This window comes from Sciurus carolinensis, chromosome 4 (genome assembly GCF_902686445.1).
Source record: "Sciurus carolinensis chromosome 4, mSciCar1.2, whole genome shotgun sequence".
Lineage (NCBI taxonomy): Eukaryota > Metazoa > Chordata > Mammalia > Rodentia > Sciuridae > Sciurus > Sciurus carolinensis.
Window position 1 is genome coordinate 105,026,232 of NC_062216.1, and position 23,077 is coordinate 105,049,308.

Below are 23,077 nucleotides of genomic sequence, written 5' to 3' on the forward strand. Positions count from 1 at the left end.
AGTATGCATAAATATCTAGAATGTACATATTAATATGTGGGTACACAAAATTAAAATAATATTCAAGTACTTCAGAAATTCATAAAACATGATCATTATAAAACCAACTATAATTTTACTATAATGACAAAACAAATTTGATACATTACCTTAACATCTTTTGTTAGTTTTTGTTTTGTTTTCACTCTGCATCTGCAAATAGCCACTTAAAATTATAGCATATATTTAATTTTGTATTATGTATTTTCACTTAACAATATGTAGTAAAGCTTGCATAATTTTAATTCTGAGTAGCTGTATAATTTTCCATGGAATGACATACTATATTGTTTCACTTTTATCTGTTATAAAGTTCTTTCCACTTCTTCACCTAATAAATAACAATAGATTGAAAGTCATTTCCTCAGTAGAGAAGTTTTCGAGAAGAATAATTAGCAGAGTAATATGGATGTATAAGTTTACTAAAAGATGACTGCACAAACATGCTCCCAGATTAGCATGTTATACAGAAAAGGAAATAATAAGAAAATATCTAAAGACTATGTTTACAAATTAGCAAAGCAGCTAATTCAAAAGTGAAAATGTTAGTCATTTTTTGTCTCTGCATAAAAAGTCATTTGATTTTATTTTCCATCACATCTTCATTTATTTCAATTACTTTAATAGTATGGAGCCAGATAACAGAGAAGGTTAAATCACATAGAAGTTCGTACATAATGTAAAAAAATAGATTTACTTAGATGAGGTAATTTTTCTTCCATCCTGATTTTAATTATGTGGCTAAATGTTTATGAAAACAATTAGGAATGTGTGTGTGCATGTGTGTGTGTATACCTGAAACCCCATTTCAAGAAGGTAAATAACTTTGCAAAAGTTTCTCTCTAATTATAGAGGCACTGGGGAAAATGATATGCATATAACTAACTATTGTCAATGAAGGTTTGTTCCATAGTTATCTGATTTATGCCATAGTCATTTACCAAAGTAATTACCTCAAGGATGAAAAATATTGACTTTGGTTAAGATAAACATTAAAAAAAATTGATGATGTGATGTAAATACTGACCAAGGAAACTGCCAGGCCAGTGTTACTCCAGTGGCAATCAATCTGAATGACAAGAATATGAAGTCAATACAAGCTTAAATATGAGTAAGGAATATAGACGGAACCATGGGCTCACAGTTTTGAAGTTTCAATCACTTTTCTTGATGGTATTCTGTTGATCAAAATTTGCATGCCCATTTTTATCTGTTTTATGGTTGGATGCAAATGTGCAGACTGATGCAGGATAATCTGGGACACCAGAACCTTTAAATAACACAAATTATAAAAAAGATGATCCATTTATATAGCAATGTGCATGCCTAAAGCATGGAGTTGATCTATATGATCTTGGCAGCCTGTGGTCACCATGGAAATGGAAGATAGACAATGGCTGGTTAATTCATTCATTCTCTTGCAGCTTGATTAAGGTATGCTTTCTCCAGTAGGTTCATAGTCTCTACTATGATACTTCCCTATAATCCTATAATAATGACATATGAACAAATTATAGTAATAGGTACTGTTTAATTTGTTTGCTTCTTCTATTGCAGGATGAGCTTTCATGAAGGCAGAAATTTTGATTTCTATCTTTGGTGTTCCAGGACCTGGCATGGTTTCTGGCACATAATAAGTACTTAGTAAATATTGGTAAATGATCAAACAATTTTATATTTTTTAATCTCCCTAATATGTATTTAGCATGTGTAAAGGACTGAAAGAAATTCAAAGAACTATACCATCAGGGAATATATATATAGCATATATAGTTGTTGCTCTGTATCCTTGGATTCCACATATGTGGATTTAACCCACTTATTGATGGAAAATATTCAGGAGAAAAATTTCACCACACTGAACATGTACAGACTTCTTTCCTTATCATCCCCTAAACAATGTAGCATGACAACTATTTATTTATCATTTACATTGTATTTGGTATTGTAAGTAATCTAAAAGATAATTTGAAGTTTATGGGAGGATGCACATGGATTTTAAGGAAATTCACTTTCATTTTATATAAAGGATTTGAGCATCCATGGATTTTAATATCCATAAGTATCCTGGATATTGGTAGATACATATATATGAAAAGTTACAGTGGCTAGGGAAGCTGAGGCAGGAGGATCTCAAGTTGAAAACCAGCCTCAGCAAAAGTAAGATGCTAAGCAATTCAGTGAGACCCTGTCTCTAAATAAAATACAAAAAATAGAGCTGGGAATGTGGCTCCATGTTTGAGAGCCCCTGAGTTCAATCACCAGCTAGCCCCCTCCCCTTCCTCCAAAATAATTAATACTACACAATAGTCTACCATGAACTTTCAACAAAAGGTTCTTTGGTGCTCTTACTGAGTAAAATAGCAAGGAAGACTTACAAAAGACAAAAATTGTGACATTGTGATACGTAAGTTAGTGATTGATAGGCATGATCCTACAAGTTTACTCAGAAATGGTAAAGTCTATTTCCGTTATTATTTGATTAATGTTCAACTTCCTACTAGACTGTGAACTCCAAGAAACCAGAATATACATGGGTTTTTGGGCATCAACTTCCCCAAAATTAGAGAATCTAATTCCTAGAATCTAAGAGTTCATGGCATAGAGTAGATAACTGAGCACTTGCTTTGCTCAGTGTTCTCTACTTTATATACATCTGGGTCATTTTTGGCCTCTGTTCTCAGATCAGATGCCATCACTACTTAAATACCTCCCCAAATGCCCTCCTTGTTATTTTCTTTATCAATTCCTAGTTTATCTCCTTTGTAATTCATTTCATTTATTTGACTCTTCACCAGTTCTTTTATCTGTTGCTCCCACTAGATTTGAGACTTCTCTGTCATGCTCTTTGGGTTCCTGTTGCATCCACAGCACACCTTATAGAACCTGGTGCCATTTGCTGTACAGGTTCTATCCTCATAGAGATCTTTCCAACCTTAGCTAAAGTAGCTTATGCCAGACTGCTATCCTGTTTTTTGTTTTTTGTTTTTTTTTCTCTATAGGGCAAATCATTTCCTGAAATTATTCTGTTTATGTGTTTAACATACATTCAAACTGTAAGCCACATGAAGGCAGAACCTAGAAATCACATCAGACTGATTCATTGCTATTTGTCAATGCTTAGAGGAGAGACTGACACAATTATTGATTGTACAGACATTTAGCAAATATAAGACAGTGACATAAATTAGAGCCAGGATAAGCTAAGTAGCTCACTTCATCAGTGGAATATATAAAACATTCATACAGGACTAGGCATGCCTAGGTTGGCTCCTACTCTTCTACTTATTAGCAAAATTACAGTGGGCAAATCGGTTACCTTCTCTGAACATCAGTGTCCACAATTGCAAAATGGGATGCTATAGAGCTGTTTTATAGAATAGCCAGGGAAATATATGTGAAGAACTATCCTGGTGCAGAAACTGTTTCTTATAGGAACTCCTTGCAAGGCAGCTGTTGTTAAAATAGTACACCAGTTAAATGGCCCAGCTGGAGGAGTGACGAGCAGAACACTTAATAATATTTGTTTGTTTCCTTTCATTTAAATAAGCTTAGAAGTCATCTTTTTATTTTAGATCAGAGCATGAATAACCTATTGATCAGGCTCTTTAATTGTTGGCGAGACCATGCTAAATCATGGACCATTAATGATTTGAGAAAAGAAAACCAGAAAAAATTGTTACTTATGATGATAACGTTTGGTCTTTTGCATGGTATGCAGTTGAGGCTAGGAAATCTTTCACATATTCTGAGCTAATTTGCATATCTTGCAGGTGCTCCCATTAAAACAACTAATCATTCTGCCTATGTATTGTTCCCAAAGACAAGATGTGAGGAAGTCCTGATTTCTGGCTAAGGCTAATTGAAAGGCAGATGATACTCGATTAGTTAAGGGATTTGATTCATGTTTGTAGTTGTTGAAGTGGATTTATCATTAAAGATAAATAGAGTATTGAAAGTCTAGGATTCTCTAAGTTGGAAATTAATGGTAGGGACCAGTTGGCAAATCATAGGGAACATGGAAATTTTTTCAGATAACTAATTTCTAAATATAGTCTGTCACTTGAACACTCTCATAATAATGTTGATTTGCCAACTTCTCTTCTAGTGAGAGGCAATGAATCAAGTGCACCTGGGTTTATATAGAAAAAAATAACATATTAATTGATTTATGTATATAACATTGCAGATATCCATAAAGCAAAGCCTATGGCAACTGGCAAATGTGATAATTTCACATTTACCAATGGCTCACCAAGTACAATCCAATGCTTGAAGGCAAAATTTTATGTTTTATGTTTAGTTTTCATTATTGCTTCCATATAGCTTTTCTGTGCATTGAAAGTCAATTTTCAGAACCATAGGCATACCATTTTTTATGAGCAAAAATTTTATGAGATATTATCCTGAGGTAGCATGAAATTATTTTCTCATCATTTTTACCTCCTTCCCAAAGTTCACTGTTACGTTGTTTCCACATATGCTAAGAATAGTGGTTGTAATATTTCTAAGTGTGACATATTTCATTAGATTTCTGATATACTGCAGAGATATGATATGCAGCTTTGACCTCATAGTAACATTACAGTTGTACTTTTTAATATTTGTCACACTGATAATTCTGTTTAAAATCAAATTTAAGAAAGAACATTGAATAAGAGGATTAGTAATTTTATATTTATGAACATTATGTCATTTCCCAACCATAATTATGAGAAAAAGAACTAATCTTTGAAATGTGAGGATCCTTATAATACAAAAATTAAACACAGAAAAGGAAGACTTCAAATAAAAGTTTGTTAGATTTCTATAAAATGTGGATATAATTACACTTATAGATCTTTTAATGTATTTTTGCTCTGCCACATACAAAACTTTTACCACTTAATGATATGTGCAGTCACAGTATGTTAGAAGCACAAATATTACCATTATGTAAGTTCCAAAGAAACTTAAAAGTTGTATCTTTTTTAGCAAGTTACAAGGTTTGATAACTATCACTGATGGACCCTAAATCATCCCCAAATCTATTCTCTTCTCTGCCATCAGAGTGGCTGAGTATGATGAAAAATATCCTCAGGTGAGAAAACCAGAGTAAATACTTTTGGAGGATAATACTCATTACTTGAAATATTCTAAGTTTAGAGCTTAATTTATGCATTGGCCCTAAAAATTCTAAGATGACTATAAACCATCTAGAGTTAAGTGTGCACCTGAGCCTGGATATTTTGCAGACTTTGTTAATGTCTTGCATGATAAAAGTAGACCCACTGACACTCCTTCATTTTGTAATGGAAGATAGACAGGATATCTTCCTAATGTGCTCCAAGAAGCAAAATATTCCAGAGAAAACATTATTTCAAGGTGAGTTGCAACATACCACTTTCATTACAGATACAATTTATTATCAACCAGAAATACATATTAGCATGACAGGTGGCTTTTAGGTGGGTAGATAATTGCAACATTAAACTCTATAGAAGAAAATGTCACGAGAAATTTTGATATGGCGAGGAAAAACGTCTTTGCAATTAGACTGCCCTTGGATCAAATCCTTTTTGTCCAGCATTGGGTAGACTATTTGACTGCTCTCTGAGCCTCAGTTTACTCCCATATAAAAAGAGAAAAAATTCTGTCATACATATTTGCATGTGGCTTACAGTAGATTAAGTATTTCAAATGACTAGTGCAGAGCAAATTTGTAATGAATATTTGTTTGCTTAGTCTGAAATGAATATGAAAATATATCCAATCTCATAAATAGAACTTTTATGAAGATTTCTCAGTAACATAGATGGGGATAAAATGGAATATAGTTCATGGGTTACTGATTTAATTTCATCTGGTCTCTTTCGTATTAGTAATCAGTTGTGTTACATGGGGGGGTTAGATTCCTATAATCATCATTGTATAAGATCATAAAAGTAAGAACTTAATGTATTTTTCCACTTATTAATATCATTTTATATTCTTTGAGAATATGCTTTGCATCCACTAAGCATTTAATAACTGTTGAGTTAGTTCATTAATAATGTGATATGTGATGGCATTCTATGGGGAACTTAAATATGTCATTGGGAACTTCTTTGAGAAATGTAGACCTCACACTGACTCCAGAAGGGCTTTATGAAATCTACAGGCCAAGCCCACTGTGCCATATCAGACTTTCCTGAATGGATTGTGTCAGTAGGAAGATAAGCAGTTGCTGACTTGCACAGAAGATTCTTTACCCCAGCATGTAGTTTTGTTTCCAAAAGGACTCAGGGTGATGGAATATCCCTCCCATAGGTGTTGAACAAGGAAAGCAATGTATGTTAGACTTTTGTTGGCCATTGACCTCTGAACTAACAATAGTTTCAGGAAATTTTTCAATTCACTGAGGATGTAATTCTGAAACAACAAAACGTATTTTATTCTTTCCATCCCTCTAACCTGCCCCAATATATCTTGTTTTCCTGGTCTTTGGTTTCTTACTTGAGGGTGGATGATTTTTCTCTAGAGCTCAAAGGATACACACTCTTGACCTAAAATTCACTGAAGACAGGCAAGGAAAGTCTGACAGTTTAAATTCATTGCTCTAAAGGTTTTACTTTCCGTTACATGTTATCATTAAGTGGTCCAAGGGGTCAGAAGCAGGGGCTCTGAGATTGTTCCAGAGCCTGAAGTCTTTACTAAGGAAGATGAAAACAGAAGGAAACCACACTGGGTACAGAGCAGTGAGGACCCAGCCTGCTGTATTCAAGAAATAGGGAATTCAGTCTACTTCTGCTTTTTCAGAAAAATTGCCATTTTGAGTCTATAGATAGTGATGGTCAGAATGTTTAACTTCTGGCCAAAGCAGTAGTGACCAGTGGTCAGTACTGAATAGACACTGCCCAGTAGAAATGGACCACACCTGTAAACAACTGGTATGTGCATATTATGCAATCCAGTTTTTAACACTGGTCATTGCAAAACTACTGAAAATATGAAAAGGAAATCAGAGGTCTCAGACTCCCCTAGTCTACAAAAATTCACCTATTTTCTACTAAGGAAATCGTCTGAAACTAACTTAATCATGGTCTCTCCTCAATGACTTCCTTTTTAACCTATTCCAACTTACAGCAAAGCTCCTAAAAGTTCTATATGTATTGGCACTACTATTTAATTTTTTTATTTCAGTATACATTATTTTATTTAAATTAATACTTATACATAAAAACATGAAAATTGTACATAGTAATGTGTAGGGAACATTCCTCAAGCTTATCTGACAGCAGTCACTGACACCATGGTCTAAGTAAGCCAAACAGTCTGAACAGAGAAACTGAGGTCATGGTAAAGACTCGCCATGGAGTGAAGGTCTTTGTAGCTGTTGAGGCTGAGTTTGAGCTAAGGGGAGACCTCGTTCTGACATGTGCTGCCTTGCCTCATGCTGTGTGCAGGAGCTTGCCATTCCCCCAGTCCTTTGTCTCAGACCTGTTGCTGGGCAGAATTGCTTAGGCATGCTTGGTTTGTTTACCCTACCTGGACCCTCAACGTATAGTTTACCTATAGGTTGACTCTGTTATACTTTAACAAGCATGTTAATTGTGTCTATATATGTCCTGTGCAACCCTAAATAAAATTAGATCTATGCCTTCAGAGCTTGATCTCCGATGCCTGGGTAAGCGCGCAGGGTAAGGTTAGGTAGGGTAGGCATTGTTCGTCCTCACCCTCAGCAAACCCGTCTCTGAACATCTACAGTAATGTGGTGCCATGTAATAGTTCAATGCATGTATACACTGTGTGATCACAATGTTTTTAACAAAAACATTCAAAACATTTTTTCTAGCTTTCTGAGATACACAGCAGTTGTACAGACCTACAGACATTAGTATCTATAGTCATCCTGTGGTCCAAGAACACACCAGAACTTCTTATTCCTAACTGTAGCTTAGTACCAACTGATCATATTTTGCCCTTCCTCTTTCCCTCTCCTTCCCAACCTCTGGTAACTACTATTCAACTCTCAACTTGTATGAGATCAATGCTTTTAGATCCACATATAAGTGAGATCATGTGGTGCTTGTCTTTCTATGCCAGGCTCATTTCACTTATCTCCAGTTCCATCCAAGGTGTCACAAATGACAGGATTTCATTCTTTTTGTGGCTGAATAGTATTCCATTGTGTTTATGCAGCACAGTCTCTTTATCTGTTCACAAGCTGAGAACACTTATGTTGTTTCCATTTCTTGACTGTTGCAACTAGTGCTGCAATAAACATGAGAGTACCGTATCTGTTTGACATACTGATTGTATTTACTTTGAATATATACCCAGGAGAGGGTCACTGGATCATATGGTGGTTCTATTTATAGTTTCATTAGGAACCTCCAGATTATTTTCCATTGTATTGTCCCCAGTAGTGTGCAAGGGGTTCTTTTTCTTTATATCCTCACCAGCACTTGTTATCTTCTCTTTTTCATAATTGGCCCGTTCTTACTAGAATAAGATGATATTTCATTTTGGTTTTAACCTGTATTTCTCTGAAAATCTGTGACGTTGAACATTTAGTTTTTAATATACCTGTTGGCCATTTGTGCACCATCTTATTGAGTTACTTGCTTTTTTGCTATGGAGTTTTGGGAGTTCCTTATAAATTCTGAATATTAACCCCTCATCAGATGAAGTTTGCAAATACTTTGACCCAATCTTACATTGTCTGTTCACTACAGTGATTATTTACTTTGCTATGCAGAAGCTATTTAGTTTGATATAATTCCACTTGTCTATGTTAATTTTTGTTTTCTGTGTTTTAGGATCTCATCCAAAGGGGGGGGAATCCTTGCCCATTCCAATTTCCTGAAACACTTCTCCCAGGTTTTCTTCTAGTAGTTTCGTTGTTTTGGGTCTTATGTCAGTCTTTAATCCATTTTAACTGAATTTTCATAACTGGTGAGAGATAGGGCTCTGATTTCATCTTCTGAGGGTGTATACTTAATTTTCCCAGCACCATCTATTAAAAAGACTGTCCTTTCTCCAGTCGACTATACTTCTGATTTCATTTTCTTTTCAACGAACTCCTATCATATTTTTGTCCTTCACTTTTACTTTCTCTGGAGCACAGAGGTCTTGTTAAGACCAATGACACTCATACTGCCAAATCTACTAATTAATATTCAGTCCTATTTTTCCTCAAACCTTCAGCTACAATTGAAAGTTAATCATTCCTTCCTGCTTGAAACATTTTTTTTTTTTTTTTTTAAATCCTGGCTTCTAGGACATGACTATTCTTTTCAGGTTACTTTATTGTTTTCTCTTCCAGATTCTAAATGCTGAAGTGACTCAGTGCAAGGTCCCTGCATCTCTACTTTTGGTTTTCTATATTCCCTTTCTAAGTGATTTTATCCAGTTCTGTGACCTTAAATCAATAGATATACTTGTTGCTTCACATCAGTATCACCAGGCTCAGCCTCTTCCTTGACTTCCCAACTACCTACATAATACTTCAACTTGGATGTTGGATTAGCCTTTTCTGCTGATATCACAGAATACCACAGACTTAGTAATTTATAAGCAATGGAAGTTTATTTGACTCATTGTTTTAGTCAGCTTTTTCACTTCTGTGACTAAAAGACCTGACAAACAGTTTTAGAAAAGGAAAAGTTTATTTAAAGACTCACAGTTTCAGAGGTCTCATGCCAGAGACAGCTGACTACATTCCTTAGAGCTTGAGGTAAGGCAAAACACCATGGCAGAAGAGAGTGGTGGAGCAAAGCAACTCACATGATGATCAGGAAGCAGAGAAAGACTCGACTCAGCAAATACAACATATATACCCCAAGGGCACACCCCCCAGTGACCCACCTTCTCCAGCCACATGCTACCTGCCTTCAGTTACCACTCAGTTAATCCAGTCAGGCGACTAATTCACTGATTGGGTTAAGGTTCCCATTGCTCAATCATTTCTCCTCTAAACCTTTTTGCATTGTCTCACACATGAGCTTTTGGGGGACACCTCACATCCAAACCATAACACTCATGGTCCTAGAAAGTTCAAAAACATGGTACCAGCCTCTGGGATGTGTCTTTGTGCTACATCATAACATGACAGAAGGGCAATTAAGTGCATAACAATGACATTACTCCATTAATCACTTTTTATAGGCCCCATATCTTCATACTGTTACAATGACAATTAAATTTCAGCATGAGGTTTAGAGGAGCGATTCAAACCATCTTAGATACCTATTAAGTTTTCCATATCAGAATATTCTGAATAGCTATCTAAATTTCTTACCCACTTCCCCATTTTCTGAAAGCGAATTGATCCTCCATCCTCCTCCTTGCCATAAACGCCATTGCAATTTACCAGTTGTAATAACTCCAAAATGCATCTTGACCTGACCATCTGGTTGTCCTTGTTTTATCAACATCATTTCACACCTGAACTACCGCAGCAGTCTCCTGGGTGGACTGTATTCCTCCTACCACTCTCCACATCACCCACATTCCCATAACCATTCTGACCTTCCTGCTTCTTGAGCACAGAAAGGTCCCATCCCTTCTGTTTTAGTCAGCTTTTTCAATGCTGTGACTAAAAGATCTGACCAGAACAATTTTAAAGGAGGAAAAGTTTATTTGAGGGATCATAGTTTCAGAGGTCTTAGTCCACAGAGGGCTGGCTCCATTTCTCAGGGCTCGAGTTGAGGCAGAACATCATGACGGGGGAGTGTGGCAGAAGGAAGCAGCTCACAGCATGGTGATCAGGAAGCAGAGAGAAACTCACTCTCCAGATATAAACGATATATATACTCCATGGCCATGCCCCAATTCCCACCTCCTCCAGCCACACCCTACCTCTTCAATCAATCCCCTCAGGGATTCATTCACTGATTAGGGTAAGACTCACAACCCAGTCATTTTTCCTCTGAATCTTCCTGCGTTGTCTCACAATGATCTTTGGGGAACACCTCACATTCAAACCATAATGCCTTTATACTTCAGGGCCTTTGTGCTGGCGGATATTATCCTCCACCACAGCTTTACAGGGCTTTCTCTTCATATGAACCAGTACTCTTTAGAAAGATCACCCTTAGATACATTTACATTTGACCATTTAAAATAGCACCCATGACAGCTCACTGCTTGCCATCCCTCTCCTGCCTCACTTCAGAACATTTATCACTATTTGACATCATGTTATATTCTCATTTGCTGACAGACTGGTCTGTGTCCCCAACTAGAATATATGATCCATTAGAAAATCCTGAAAAAATAATAGAAATTAAACCTCTATAAGAAACTTTAAAGGCCGTTTATTTCTACCACCCATCTGACATTTAGATCAACTTCATACTCTCTCCATTGTTTGTGAGATGGGCATTTATATATTGAATCACATTTTTCCACTGATATCCATTATCATTATTTTTTCATGGAGAAAAATGACCTCAATATTACATAAAGAATTTATGAAGGACAATAATATCTACTCTTTTGACAGTATGCAATTAATTTTCCTAAATAGCCCATAGAAGAAATTAGTCATTCAGACAATTGAATGTGACCATTGTAGAGCCAGAACAGACACTAGTAGAGCAGTGGCACTTTGTACCAAATGTGCAAATACAACAAAGCACAGAATAAGAAGGAGATGTGTGCTATCATGCTGCAGCCGGTGTCTGAAAAAGAACACAAAAATGTGTTGATAACTTTCTTTAACTAGATTTCTTTAACTAGACTTATAAGAGGAATTCTTTTTTGAGTAAAATACATGTTAATTTATTATATATTTAACATTTTTTCTTCTTAAAAAGTGCTCAGAGATCAAATTGGAGACTATCTAAAATGACCCAGTACTGAGCATTCTTTAGACTTTGCACTAACTTTAGTGATCAGTAACTCTTAATAGCCAAAGGCTTGCTCCCTCCTGCTTTTATGGGAGTCTTTAAGATGTTGAGCACTCTTGCCTTCTGTACTGGTGAACTGTAGTGCCCTAGTAAGGGGTATTGATTTTACATTATTCCTGGATGCCACATGATGCATTTCCATTAGTTGTAAACACTTATAAGACTGACTTTTATTTTGTCCTTCATCACATCAGTCTGCCAAGGCAGGACATCTGAACATGAGGCTCAGTGCATTTCATCAGACACGTTTCCATCTTGGTGTTTAAAGGAATGATGCTTTCAGGTGTCTAGATGTAATGAAACTTCTTTTTAAAAACTCACTGCTACCTTGGCATAGCCTTTAGGCTAGTTCTCTAAAAAGTAATAGACTGTACTTAGTTTCAGATCTGCTCTGGGGTTGACTTATTTGTTTTTTTACATAGGCACTAAATTAACACTTATATCTCACTGGTAAATGTTGTCTTCAAAATTAGCCAGGAAAATTCATCTTGGCTCTTGTGAGTAAAAAACAATATTGATGAAGAAAATATATGACACTGAAAAATAAACACTTAATATAAATTGCATTTTAGGTCACAATAATACTGAGATCTTTTCAGGATACACAGAAATACATGAATGAGTAGAGTTCTTTAAAACATTTTGAGTAAGGGTTTACAGTTCAGCTTCAATTTGTTTTAGTGATAAATGAGGTCTGCCATCTTTACTACTAGTTGACAAAAGTCTACTTCAACCAGAAAGTCAAGACTTTCCCCCCAAAGGTTATACATTTTTTATATAACCTCTGGACCTTCTAAAAGAAAACTACAAAAGGCTATAGAATGGATTTGCTTATCAGGGGAAAAACAATAGTGAATATTAAGAGAAAATCAAAATATAATGTATGAGAAAAGGGTCGATGTCAAAGGTCTTCAAGAAATGTCCTCGTGTGGCCTCTCTTGAACACCTTCACATCTACCAGGTGAATCTTGCATCCCACCCTGACTTAACACTGCTCCTCCTGTCATCCCTGTGGGAAGCCATCCCTCCATCCTTTCCAAATCACATACTCCTTTATATTCTTATCCCTGTTCTACAACTTGGTAGCACATAACTCATGAGCTTATTTGCAAATGGCAACTGAAAGGGGGCCCCCCCTTCATCCCCCAACACACATTTTTAAACAACTTCCCAAACATTCAGTGACTCAACTCACAATATTTATGCTTGCCCTTTGCTCTAATGATCCATTCTCTTCTTTCTTTTGTGATCTTTGGCAAATGGTGCAGACTTTTTGTCACTTTCCATACAATTCCAGTATACCTGGTTAATAAAGAAAAAAAAAAAGACAACAAATTTCTTCATAATAATAGATCTTAGGTGATGTGTAATATTTATTTTCAAAAACAAGTTTTTATTGTGTTGTTTCTGTTTAACTAAATTCATCTATGTTTCCATTTACATGAAACCCAAAAGGGATTTAGTATGACTGTCAGAGCACTCCATTCATCAATTAACAAATATTTGAGTTCTTGTTCTATGCTGAGCCCTATTTAAGGTATGGGAAACACAGCAGTAGAAAAAAAAAAAAAAAAACGGGAAAATATTCCTCTAAGCTCCCTGGAGCTTACATTCCAGTGAGGGAGACAGGCAATAAACAAATAAATAACAAAACCTACTGTATGTCAGGACTTCCAAGGATTAATTCACCCAAATAATACTATGGCAACTTTGCCAATTAGAAGAAGCACAGACTTGCTGGAAGAAATCAGGCACTCTAGTCTCTTAATAAGAAACAAAAATATCACCCAAAGCCTAAGTACAATTCTTCAGGCCACCACTGCTCACTGTCATCTAAAATCCTGTTGCTAGGACACTGCTAAGCGTGGAAAAGCTAAGGACACTTTTCAAGCTGGGAAGATCTTTGGCAAAATGTTCTGATATTAAGGGATCTAAATTCAGTTCTAAAGTATGGTGGAATAGAGATTAATAAAGAAGGGAAGAAATATATCTATAAAGTTGACTTTTGAAATAATTTGAAATTTAATAATGTAATGTCTATAAAGAGGAGATATGTAAATTATGTTGAAAAATTCTGATATTTTTAGTAATATTTAATAATCTATTGTCAATTCAATTCTAAAGAGCTATCGACTTTTCATTAAAATCTAATTTCTTTCTTCCTTTTCTCAAAAAACAGGTGGCTAATCTTTAACCCAGAAAATATAACTTCTGTTCTGATACTATGGCTTTAGTTTTGCAGGATAGAGTAATCAGTGTTATTACATTTTCATCATCAAATACTTTCCTAAATAGAATTGAGGTCTCTTCATTTGATTTGGGAAATTGAATGCTAGTCAGGGAATTCAAAACAGTGTTGGTTTCAAGCTCGAGTTCCTCTGAATAGTACCAAGTTCTTTTCCTTGACCCTGAGGCATGGATTGTAATGAGAAAGCACTGGGAAATGATGGATCCAGGATGTCCTGAGACTGGTTTGCTTATGTACTTAACATTGTTCTGAAATTCTGTCCAAATGTGGGCCACAAATAATAGGGATCAGTAGCTGCTTTTTATTGCCATAGGCAGAAGTAAACCATAGTATGTAAGAAATAAGATTGGATATACATCATGACACTGCTCATTTATTTTTATATGGAAATATGCCCATCTGAATGAAAATTAACTATTTCTCATATATGAAGCAGATGCAAAGCTAGTAGTCTGTTCACACTGTGGACATCATCAGGAACTGATGAGAACCAGAATAGCAAAATACCTCGTGACTAAATAATTCTCACACCACTGAACCACAAATCTGATAGACTTCTGCCAGTTATTGCTGGATTTAATAGCAAAGAACAGTAAAAAGACTTTGAATTGCTAAGCACTTCTTGAAGAAAAAAATAAATGAACATTTCATAGTGTGCATTTCCAAGATGGGCCTGTCTACCCTGGGCTTAGTAACTGAACACATCTTGCTTATCATTCTCCTAATAAGTACTTTGTCTTGTATTCAAAATATGTATTCTTACACTTATGCAGAAGGAAAGGAAGCCATGATTCTCATAACATAAACATATTGAACCTGTGTGTGAAATTGGCTATGCACCCATATTTATGATGCCAAGACAATCTCAGGGTCAAACCCCCCGCTTCATGGCAATCTGACAGAATCCAACAGCCCCTGGGCAGTTGTTCTATGGAGAGTTAAAGTGGGTCTTTTTGTTTATATTAGGGTCAGATAAATGGCAACCCTCTGGAGTTGGAGGGAGAAAGTTTAAAACCCTTATGACATTGGTTCTTAGTGAGAGCTGTAGGGGATCATTGGTGCTTCTCATTCAGAATGCAAAGCAGGTAAATATAATTCTAGTTGTGAATTAAAAACAGAAAATAATGTTATTTTTCATGGTTAGAGACAGCTTGGCCTGGAAAAAAGTATGGGTTCTTTGGAACCAGAAAAAATTTGGACTCTGCTGCATGACATCTATTCCACTTTGGACAAATTACTTCTCTGAGGCAAATTTCCATCTGTGGATGGATATACTAATTAGTTTGATTATGGAAGTTAATTCATGATGTATACAGATATCAAAACATCACATTGTTACCTTAAGGACATATAGTTCTTATTTGTACACTATACCTCAATAAAACTGAGGGAAATGTGTCAATAATATCAAGCTTTTAGGATCATTTTAAATATGTGTGTAGATAGATAGATGTGGAATTTAAATTCACACACACACACACACACAATAAGAACAACTTAGGATGATATTAGAACATTGCGAGTGCTCAATAATTTATAACACAAATGTCTATGGGTTTCCTCAACCTCTGGTTACACATGTTGCTGACTCACTCTCCTGTATACATAGAAGTCCTTCTCTGCACCATTTAGACCTCCCACGATTATTTCTGCAGGTCACCACAGTGTGACTCACATTGCACCAGGAAACACTAAAGTCTTCCTCATGAGGTCACTCTTACATACCTCTGAGGGAGGTGCTCCTCCGCAGGGCAGTGACCAGAGTGGGTTTCAGCTCTGGCCCAAAGTCTCAGCCAGAGGCATGGTAGCGGGGAGTGCTGTGCAAGGGATGAGCAAAAAGATGTTAACTTTCTTTCTATCCTTTAGATCTTAAAACCACCAACATGTGACCCTTAGAAAACAGATCAGCTTCCTCTGCTTTACTCTCAGAATAAACCTGACTTTGGAATCATGCTAGGAAATTAACTATGCATATTGGCCATTTCCATGGCTTTCCACTCTGTTTAGGCCTCACCTCATCATCCTAAAAACCCCATGAGGTTGATATTTTCAAGAACAATCTGCAGATGAAGAGACTGAAACCTAGAAAGGCTCAGAATACCATCCTTCTCCTTTTTCTGCCTTCTTTAAATAAAGAACATAGTTTCACTAGCCTCAGACACCCATTTTCCATTAAGATGCACTCTAAATGTTATGAAAAATGGTAGCAATTCTTACCATCCCACCTCAAGTCAAATTAGGACAGAGTTTACACTGATTCAAGAATATTGAATCTGAAGAGATATGTAGAATAGGAATTGAAATGCAACAATTGGAGTAACGGAAGGAAAGATTGGAGGCAGGGAGTTAGGAGATTAAGAGTTTTGATAAAGCAAAATATGATCATTATAAAAAATAAAATATAAGGAGTGGATTTGTGAGACTGTATGAGTAAGACATCATCTTTTTTGCTTTTGCTTAGGCTCTTTTGAAAAAATTTTCTTATATGGCACCTGCTATTTTTCTCAGATCTTAATCCCTAGCCCCTGCCACTGATTCCCTTCCCTGATCTTCTTTTAAAAATCCCAAAAGTAAGGTCATCTTCCACGTAAACACCAAGACTTTTACTTCTCACTTTTCCCTCTACTCCCCACTTCCTTGACTCTTCTTTCTATCTCCAAGTATAGGTGGGAAATAATTGAGAAACCATTTTTTAGTGAATGGAGTTTTGATCACAGTCCACAAGAAATCTCTAGAGATTGCTCTCAAACCAAAACCAATTTCACACCCAGTAGAAAAAGTTCAGTTTCACAGAAGAAAAAACCAAATGGGAGCATCCCAGAAATGCCCTTCTAAAAAGAAGTCAAATCTAAATACAATGGCCCAATTACCACCAAGAAATATTCTTTTCCCTAAGCCAAGAAATAAAAAGAGAATTGCTGTATTGATAATGAGGTGTCATTTATCCAGGGCAACTGAAAGATATTCTAGTTACAAGTCATTTTCTTTTCCAAGCATATGTTTTCATCAGTTATATTTTAACAAAAGCCTAAATTTAATATCATTTTTTTTGCAAGTAGCACAGAGAGAGCAAAGATGGTATTAGTGAGGGAAAAAAGAAAGGCAAATGCTATTGTACAGCTTTAGAAATAGTCCACAGGTACCATTACCAATCCATTTTCTACTAATGTTTTAGATCAAAATATTCCAAATTCACAAAGCCTAGTGCTTTGGGTTTTCTGAACTTTCCAATTGTCTTATTTGCTACTGGTATCTGAAAGAGGAGGGTAGGTGAGACCAGCATGAGATTTACACACACCCTGATAGAGAAGATGATACTACGTTGATTCATTTTTTTTTCCTGTGTACTTATTTTTTTATTATTATTATCAGCTTGAAATGATTCCTGATAGACAATGAAGGCTTTTCTGGTTACTCCACTCACATAGTCTCCTTCCTTCAAGGTTTATTCACTTTTAGCTAGCTTGCTTAGCAGAGAGGGAGGTGGAATGGACATGGAAACTCCTAAATAGTTCAGGCAGTACTATTAACAAACTTCTGTCAACTACACAGGTAGAAGTTTGGATAAATTTAACTATTTTGCATTGAGCTAATAGATTTGCAGTTTCAAATTAGTATTTTGTTCATGAGTTTCATATTCATGTTGGTTAAAAATAGTAATTAAATATAGCACTGATGATTTCATGATAATTTAGTTATTAAAGCAGAATTGTGTGTATTAATCCCTGTGAATCTATGTCAAATGTTTCTTCAAATTTAGTATATTATTTATTCACATACTCATTATGAACTTTAATTTGGTGCTGCTATCTGAAAACCAAGAGCAGGTGAGATACCTAAAACTATACTGATTTGCACCTATTTCTCTTCCTTCTGAGTAAGAGGGTCATTTGGTTTGATTTTGCCTTAGCAAGGAGGAAATAACTAATGTCAGTGTGGGAATTAGTTCCATGTTGGTCTCTCATGCCATCATGACAGGTCCTCCATCTTTTGGCTCAAATTGATCTGAATTCCAAGATATTAGGACAGGAGTCTTTAGTATTGTACATTCTGAACAGTTGCTAGCAGAGATAATTAATAAAAGCCCCATGGTATAAGTTGAAGAACGTGGGTAAGTGAATGAAATCCTCTTTACTTTGCCTTTTTCTACAACACATGTTATTAAGGGGTTCATATTTTTGAAAAATAGCAAAACAAAATATAACAAATTTATTTGAATTTATTAAATACAGATCACTTCCTTCCTCTAAAAATGTAAGATCAGTTTTCCAGAATGCAAGAGATAAACACATATAGATGTAAATCATTCCTGTGTTAGTTTCTTATTACTACATTAAAGAGAAAATCTAAGGATCTAAGTTATGACTTAATTTTGATTTTGAATGCATACTGCTACCTCATGTACATAAAATAACCATCACAGAATGAAACTGATACATCTGACAGCTGGCTGCATTTAAATGATTTTAAAATGAGTACTTTTAAGAAGTCAGTTGTGGAAGTTTTTGCTACTTGGGAATGAAACAAATCACAAATATGATTTTATGTTGATTTTCTCCGACAGGACTGGGAATTCCCCCATTTCATGGGAGATGTTGATGTAAACCTCCCTGGTTTGCACACTCCTCACATGCAATTCAAGATTCCTTTTTTCCAGAAAATCTTCAAGGAAGAATACCGCATTCACATAACAGGTATGTTATATAACTGAACTCCATTTGATTGTGTCCTATCCAGTGTTTGCTGTAAACAAGCTACCAAAACATTTGAAAGGCACAAATTCAATTTTATCTCTCATTTTTTTAAAATTTATTTTTTTTATTTTAAGGTGGTTCATGTTGGCTTGGGGACTGAACACCATCAATCTGGGACTTAGGCTACTGATGGCCTTGACAATTTCAGTGTTAACATCCAACAGGCAGATGAGGATAAATGACTAGGGAAGATGATTAAGGCTTACCTGTTGTTTAACCACCTTGGCCTGAGAAAGAAATATGTCACATCTACTCAGGTTCCAATTGCAATAACTGGCATATATTCCTTCTTGGAGTCAAATAGAACAGGGGAGTACAGACCCCTGTCAGGTAGCCATGGAAGCATTTCAGTATATGATTATGGAAAGGGGAGGACACATCTTAGGTACAGATAACACTTCTTCCACTCTCCATGTACACGTGGCTTTGATCTTGCTCATTGGGTATTTCTTTCCTCATAATGTTTTGTATACATTTTCAACATTAAAACTTCCTCATTTTCTACCAAGATCAACACAATGGGATTCCAATGCTCCAGTCAGTTCACATGGCCTTATGGAGTTAGGACACTCACCTGTTCATTTTGTTAGACTACTATGTCCAAGTATGGGTTTGTCCTAAGTGATTCTCTTGTAGACCCCCAGAGTATTTCATTTTTAAGTATTTCCTGCTTTTGAAATGACTAAAATAACAATGTTATAATATTCTTTCATGACATCTTAGTCATTCTCATCTGGAAAAAAGGACTTCCTGGAGTTACATTTTATACCTCTTTTTCCTTATAACAAGAAGCAGACAGCTGAATTATCACAGATAAATTGGCATTAGCTCCCAAGCTGTTCAAATGCAGGGAATGAAGGCGTGTGTGTTTTAAGGACAATGGCCTAGGATCCCACAGCTGCTATAATAAAAACTGCTGAAGAAATCTGTGCTTACACTACCGTCTGTGCTGCCGAATAAAAATAGCCCAAGCACAGAAAACCTTAACATCTGAGCACTGCAGAAAACCTTTGCTTCCCAGCTTGGAGGCTGTTTTTTGCTTTGAGCATGAGGCGACCTTCCTAAATTGGAGAATGAGCTCATGAATAGGGAAGATGCAGCAGGTTTCTTTTCCTATTCAAAATGAATGAGTCCCATCTATTAAATTCACTGGGTAAATCAATCAATTTGAGTTCAGGTCACATAGTGTGGTTTCTGAGACCCCACTTAATCTCTGCAGCATGCTACCCTCCCGGACTTCTAAAACAGCTATCATACACATGGCATCAGCATATCCCTTTGGGTGGGCTTTTGCCTGGACCATCTGTTCTAGCTACCAGCTCTTGTCCCAGGCTATCACTGTGCTAATATTGTCTCTGACTATCAGAATGCCTGTCAAAAATATACTGCTTAAGTGCATTGGGTTCAGGGGAAAAAAGTGAAAGAAAACAAAGAACTCATTAGTAAAAAAATATTTTGAACTCTCCTTTTATGAAGGGGGGAGATTCAGGATTTGTAATGAGCAATGTTTACACAATTTTGAATGCTTTACTTGAAAAGATGAATACAAAACTATATCAAAAAATCATCTGAAGTGCCTTGGAAGGGGGCTATGCACACAGGACTCCCTGAAGCTCCAGTGATATTAACATTGAAGTAAAGCCCATGATACATTTAGAGGGAAGCAGACACATGACTTCAAACCTTTGCCCCACCCCCAGTATTATTTTCTAAAAACTATAAAGGAAGAAAAACTACTTAAATTTTTGTAATGGAGATTGCACATAACTAAGTTTTGCAGAAGGTGGAAACATAGCCAAATCACTGATAGACCCTTATATGGACCACTGGGCTCCATCCCTAATGAAATGGTCAGGGGATAAGACTTCCCCAAGTGACAGTGATCATTTCAAAGTACTCCTCTTTGATGTAGAAGCCACAGATGAGTCCAGAATGTCTCCATGAAATTGGCCATGAAAATAATTATTACTTGGATCTGCTGGAAAGGGCTTTGAAGATTCTGGAGTTTAAATTCAAAATAAAGTAGGGTAGGTGAGGGCTTTGCCATGGAGGATTCCACCATTAACTCTAATTTGTGGTAAATCCAGTTCATTCACTCGCATCCATAGACCCACTATCGAAATTCCTGGGAATGTAGGCTGAAGAAAGAACTCTTTCCCTCTCATTGTGCTCTATTTCTCTTATTACCTCCTTTATGTGAATCAGTTGAAGAAGTTGGCAAGGTGCAGATGTCACTACGGAATAGAATCTAGTCCTGAAGGGCCTTCTACTTTATCTCACCTTTTAAGACAGTAGTTTCTGGGGGAAAAGCTTAGATAAAATTTCTAAAATACTGTGCTTTGTCATGTATTTTAATATTCTCCAAAGTTATTTGGAGAAACTTCTTGCAGTGTTCCATGTAAACTGCAAATTCTTACTTGTTGACCAGCTGCTCCATGGTTTGCTTTGTTTTTAAAGGAAACGTCAATACTTTCCTTAATAAACATATATAATATCACACTGAGGTGGTTAAGCATGAAACCCCCTATATCCATCATGGATCTCAAACTTTAGTGTATGCTAGAATCACCTGAAGAGTTTGTTAAAAAAGAAAAAGGGAAAAATCCATAAGTCATACACCCAGGATCTGAAGCCTGTGGTATGGGAGCAGAGTGTTGAATTCAGCATTCTCTCCAACACCAAAAGTAGTAACAGGGCAGGCAGCCACAGAAGTACTCTTAGAGACACACTGGAGCTGGAGAAACATTTCTATAGGCAGAATTCCTCTAGTCTCAACTTTGATTAGTTTTTATATGCAGTGGTCAAAATCAAAAGCCAATGTGCACAATGCAAATTCAATAGAAAAGAGGTAATCAGGGAGAAAGGCACATGGCAGAGTCCTTCCTTCCAGAAGCTGGAAAGTTCAGAGCAGAATCCAACAGAAATTGTCTCAAAGTAGAGAATGAGCAGGGAATGTGCTAGTCTGGGTGTCCAGAGAGGAAACAGCAGCCAGGGATAGGAAGGAACCCTATTGGCTCTTTAGATGGCTTCCTCCATTGCTTTATCTACCTGGGTTTGTTCTTCACTAGCAGAGCCTGGGAAAGGATAGCCAAGGGTCTTCCAGAGTCAGAGGTGACCCCACCTTGGCTCCAGCTGTCACATTTCTATGACCTAGACAAGGCATTCAGCACATTCTGAAGCAACTGAGGGTAAAGGTTTGATGCATGTGCTGCAGCTCTGTACTTATTGGTAGTGTGATCCTCCTCATCAATTCCTTAATTTCTCAGAGGCTCAGTTTCTTATCTCCTAAATGAGGACAGTGATGGTACTTACTCCATAGAGTGGTTATGAGAAATAATGAACACATGTAAGGCCCTTGAAACACCGCCTGCCCTCTAGTAAGCTTTCACTATATTGACCTAAAGCTTTCCCTTTCATTCATCCACAGTTTGTGTTTCCTATTTAATTCTAAACATTGGGTGACCTGAGAAAGAGTTCTCTTACCATTTATCCACAATTCTGAGTGCTCTGCTGTTACCTACTGTCATGAGTCCTCAGGCAGAAGAAAGCTGGAATGGAAAATGCTCTCTCCCAGGACAACACTCTATGCAGAGGGTGATCTGACACTGATGAGTTCCCATTGACATTTTAAAAGCATTTAGGATTCGAGTATTTTTTAATCCTGATTCCAAGCTAGCTTTATTTATGCATGTCAGAAATAACTTGAATTGTTGCATCTGTTTAGCTCATCTGGATCCCCCTTGACAGATGGTTTGCTGCAGTATGTATGAGCTTTCATTTTATAAGATGGTCTACAGCTTATAAAAATAAATCATCTTTATCCAAGGGTGTGTTAAAACATATTTTTTCTTGGAATTTTGACTTCAGCTAACAAAGGGAAAAGTGATCAGTGATTCATCACATTGGTACCTTTAGCTCAAGTCCATTGTTCCTCTCTTAAAGAAAATGCTAAAAGTAACTGTATAATTATCCCCTCTGCCCTCTTCCCTTTTACCTAAAAGGTGAGTACAGAGATGGATTTTAAAAATGTGATGCATTAAACCTCTGGAGGCGAGAGAGGAATGGCCTCTCAATTCAGTCTCAGAAACTCCTCTGAGTCCTATTAATGCCAATCCCGGTGGAAACTCTGCCATCTGTCATCCCAGCTAGACAAAGGAAGTGTC

At 36.4% G+C, this 23,077-nt stretch overlaps 1 protein-coding gene across 4 annotated transcripts in view; it reads left to right on the forward strand.

Moving 5' to 3' along the window:
- The window catches only part of Tmem117 (transmembrane protein 117), a 476,419-nt gene that overhangs the window by 444,989 nt on the left and 8,353 nt on the right, over window positions 1-23,077 (forward strand). For all 4 annotated transcript variants that reach the window (XM_047551639.1, XM_047551640.1, XM_047551642.1 and 1 more), the window contains one exon: window positions 18,725-18,854. In XM_047551639.1, coding sequence (XP_047407595.1) covers window positions 18,725-18,854 — 130 coding nt within the window. The remainder of the gene's footprint in view (window positions 1-18,724; window positions 18,855-23,077) is intronic.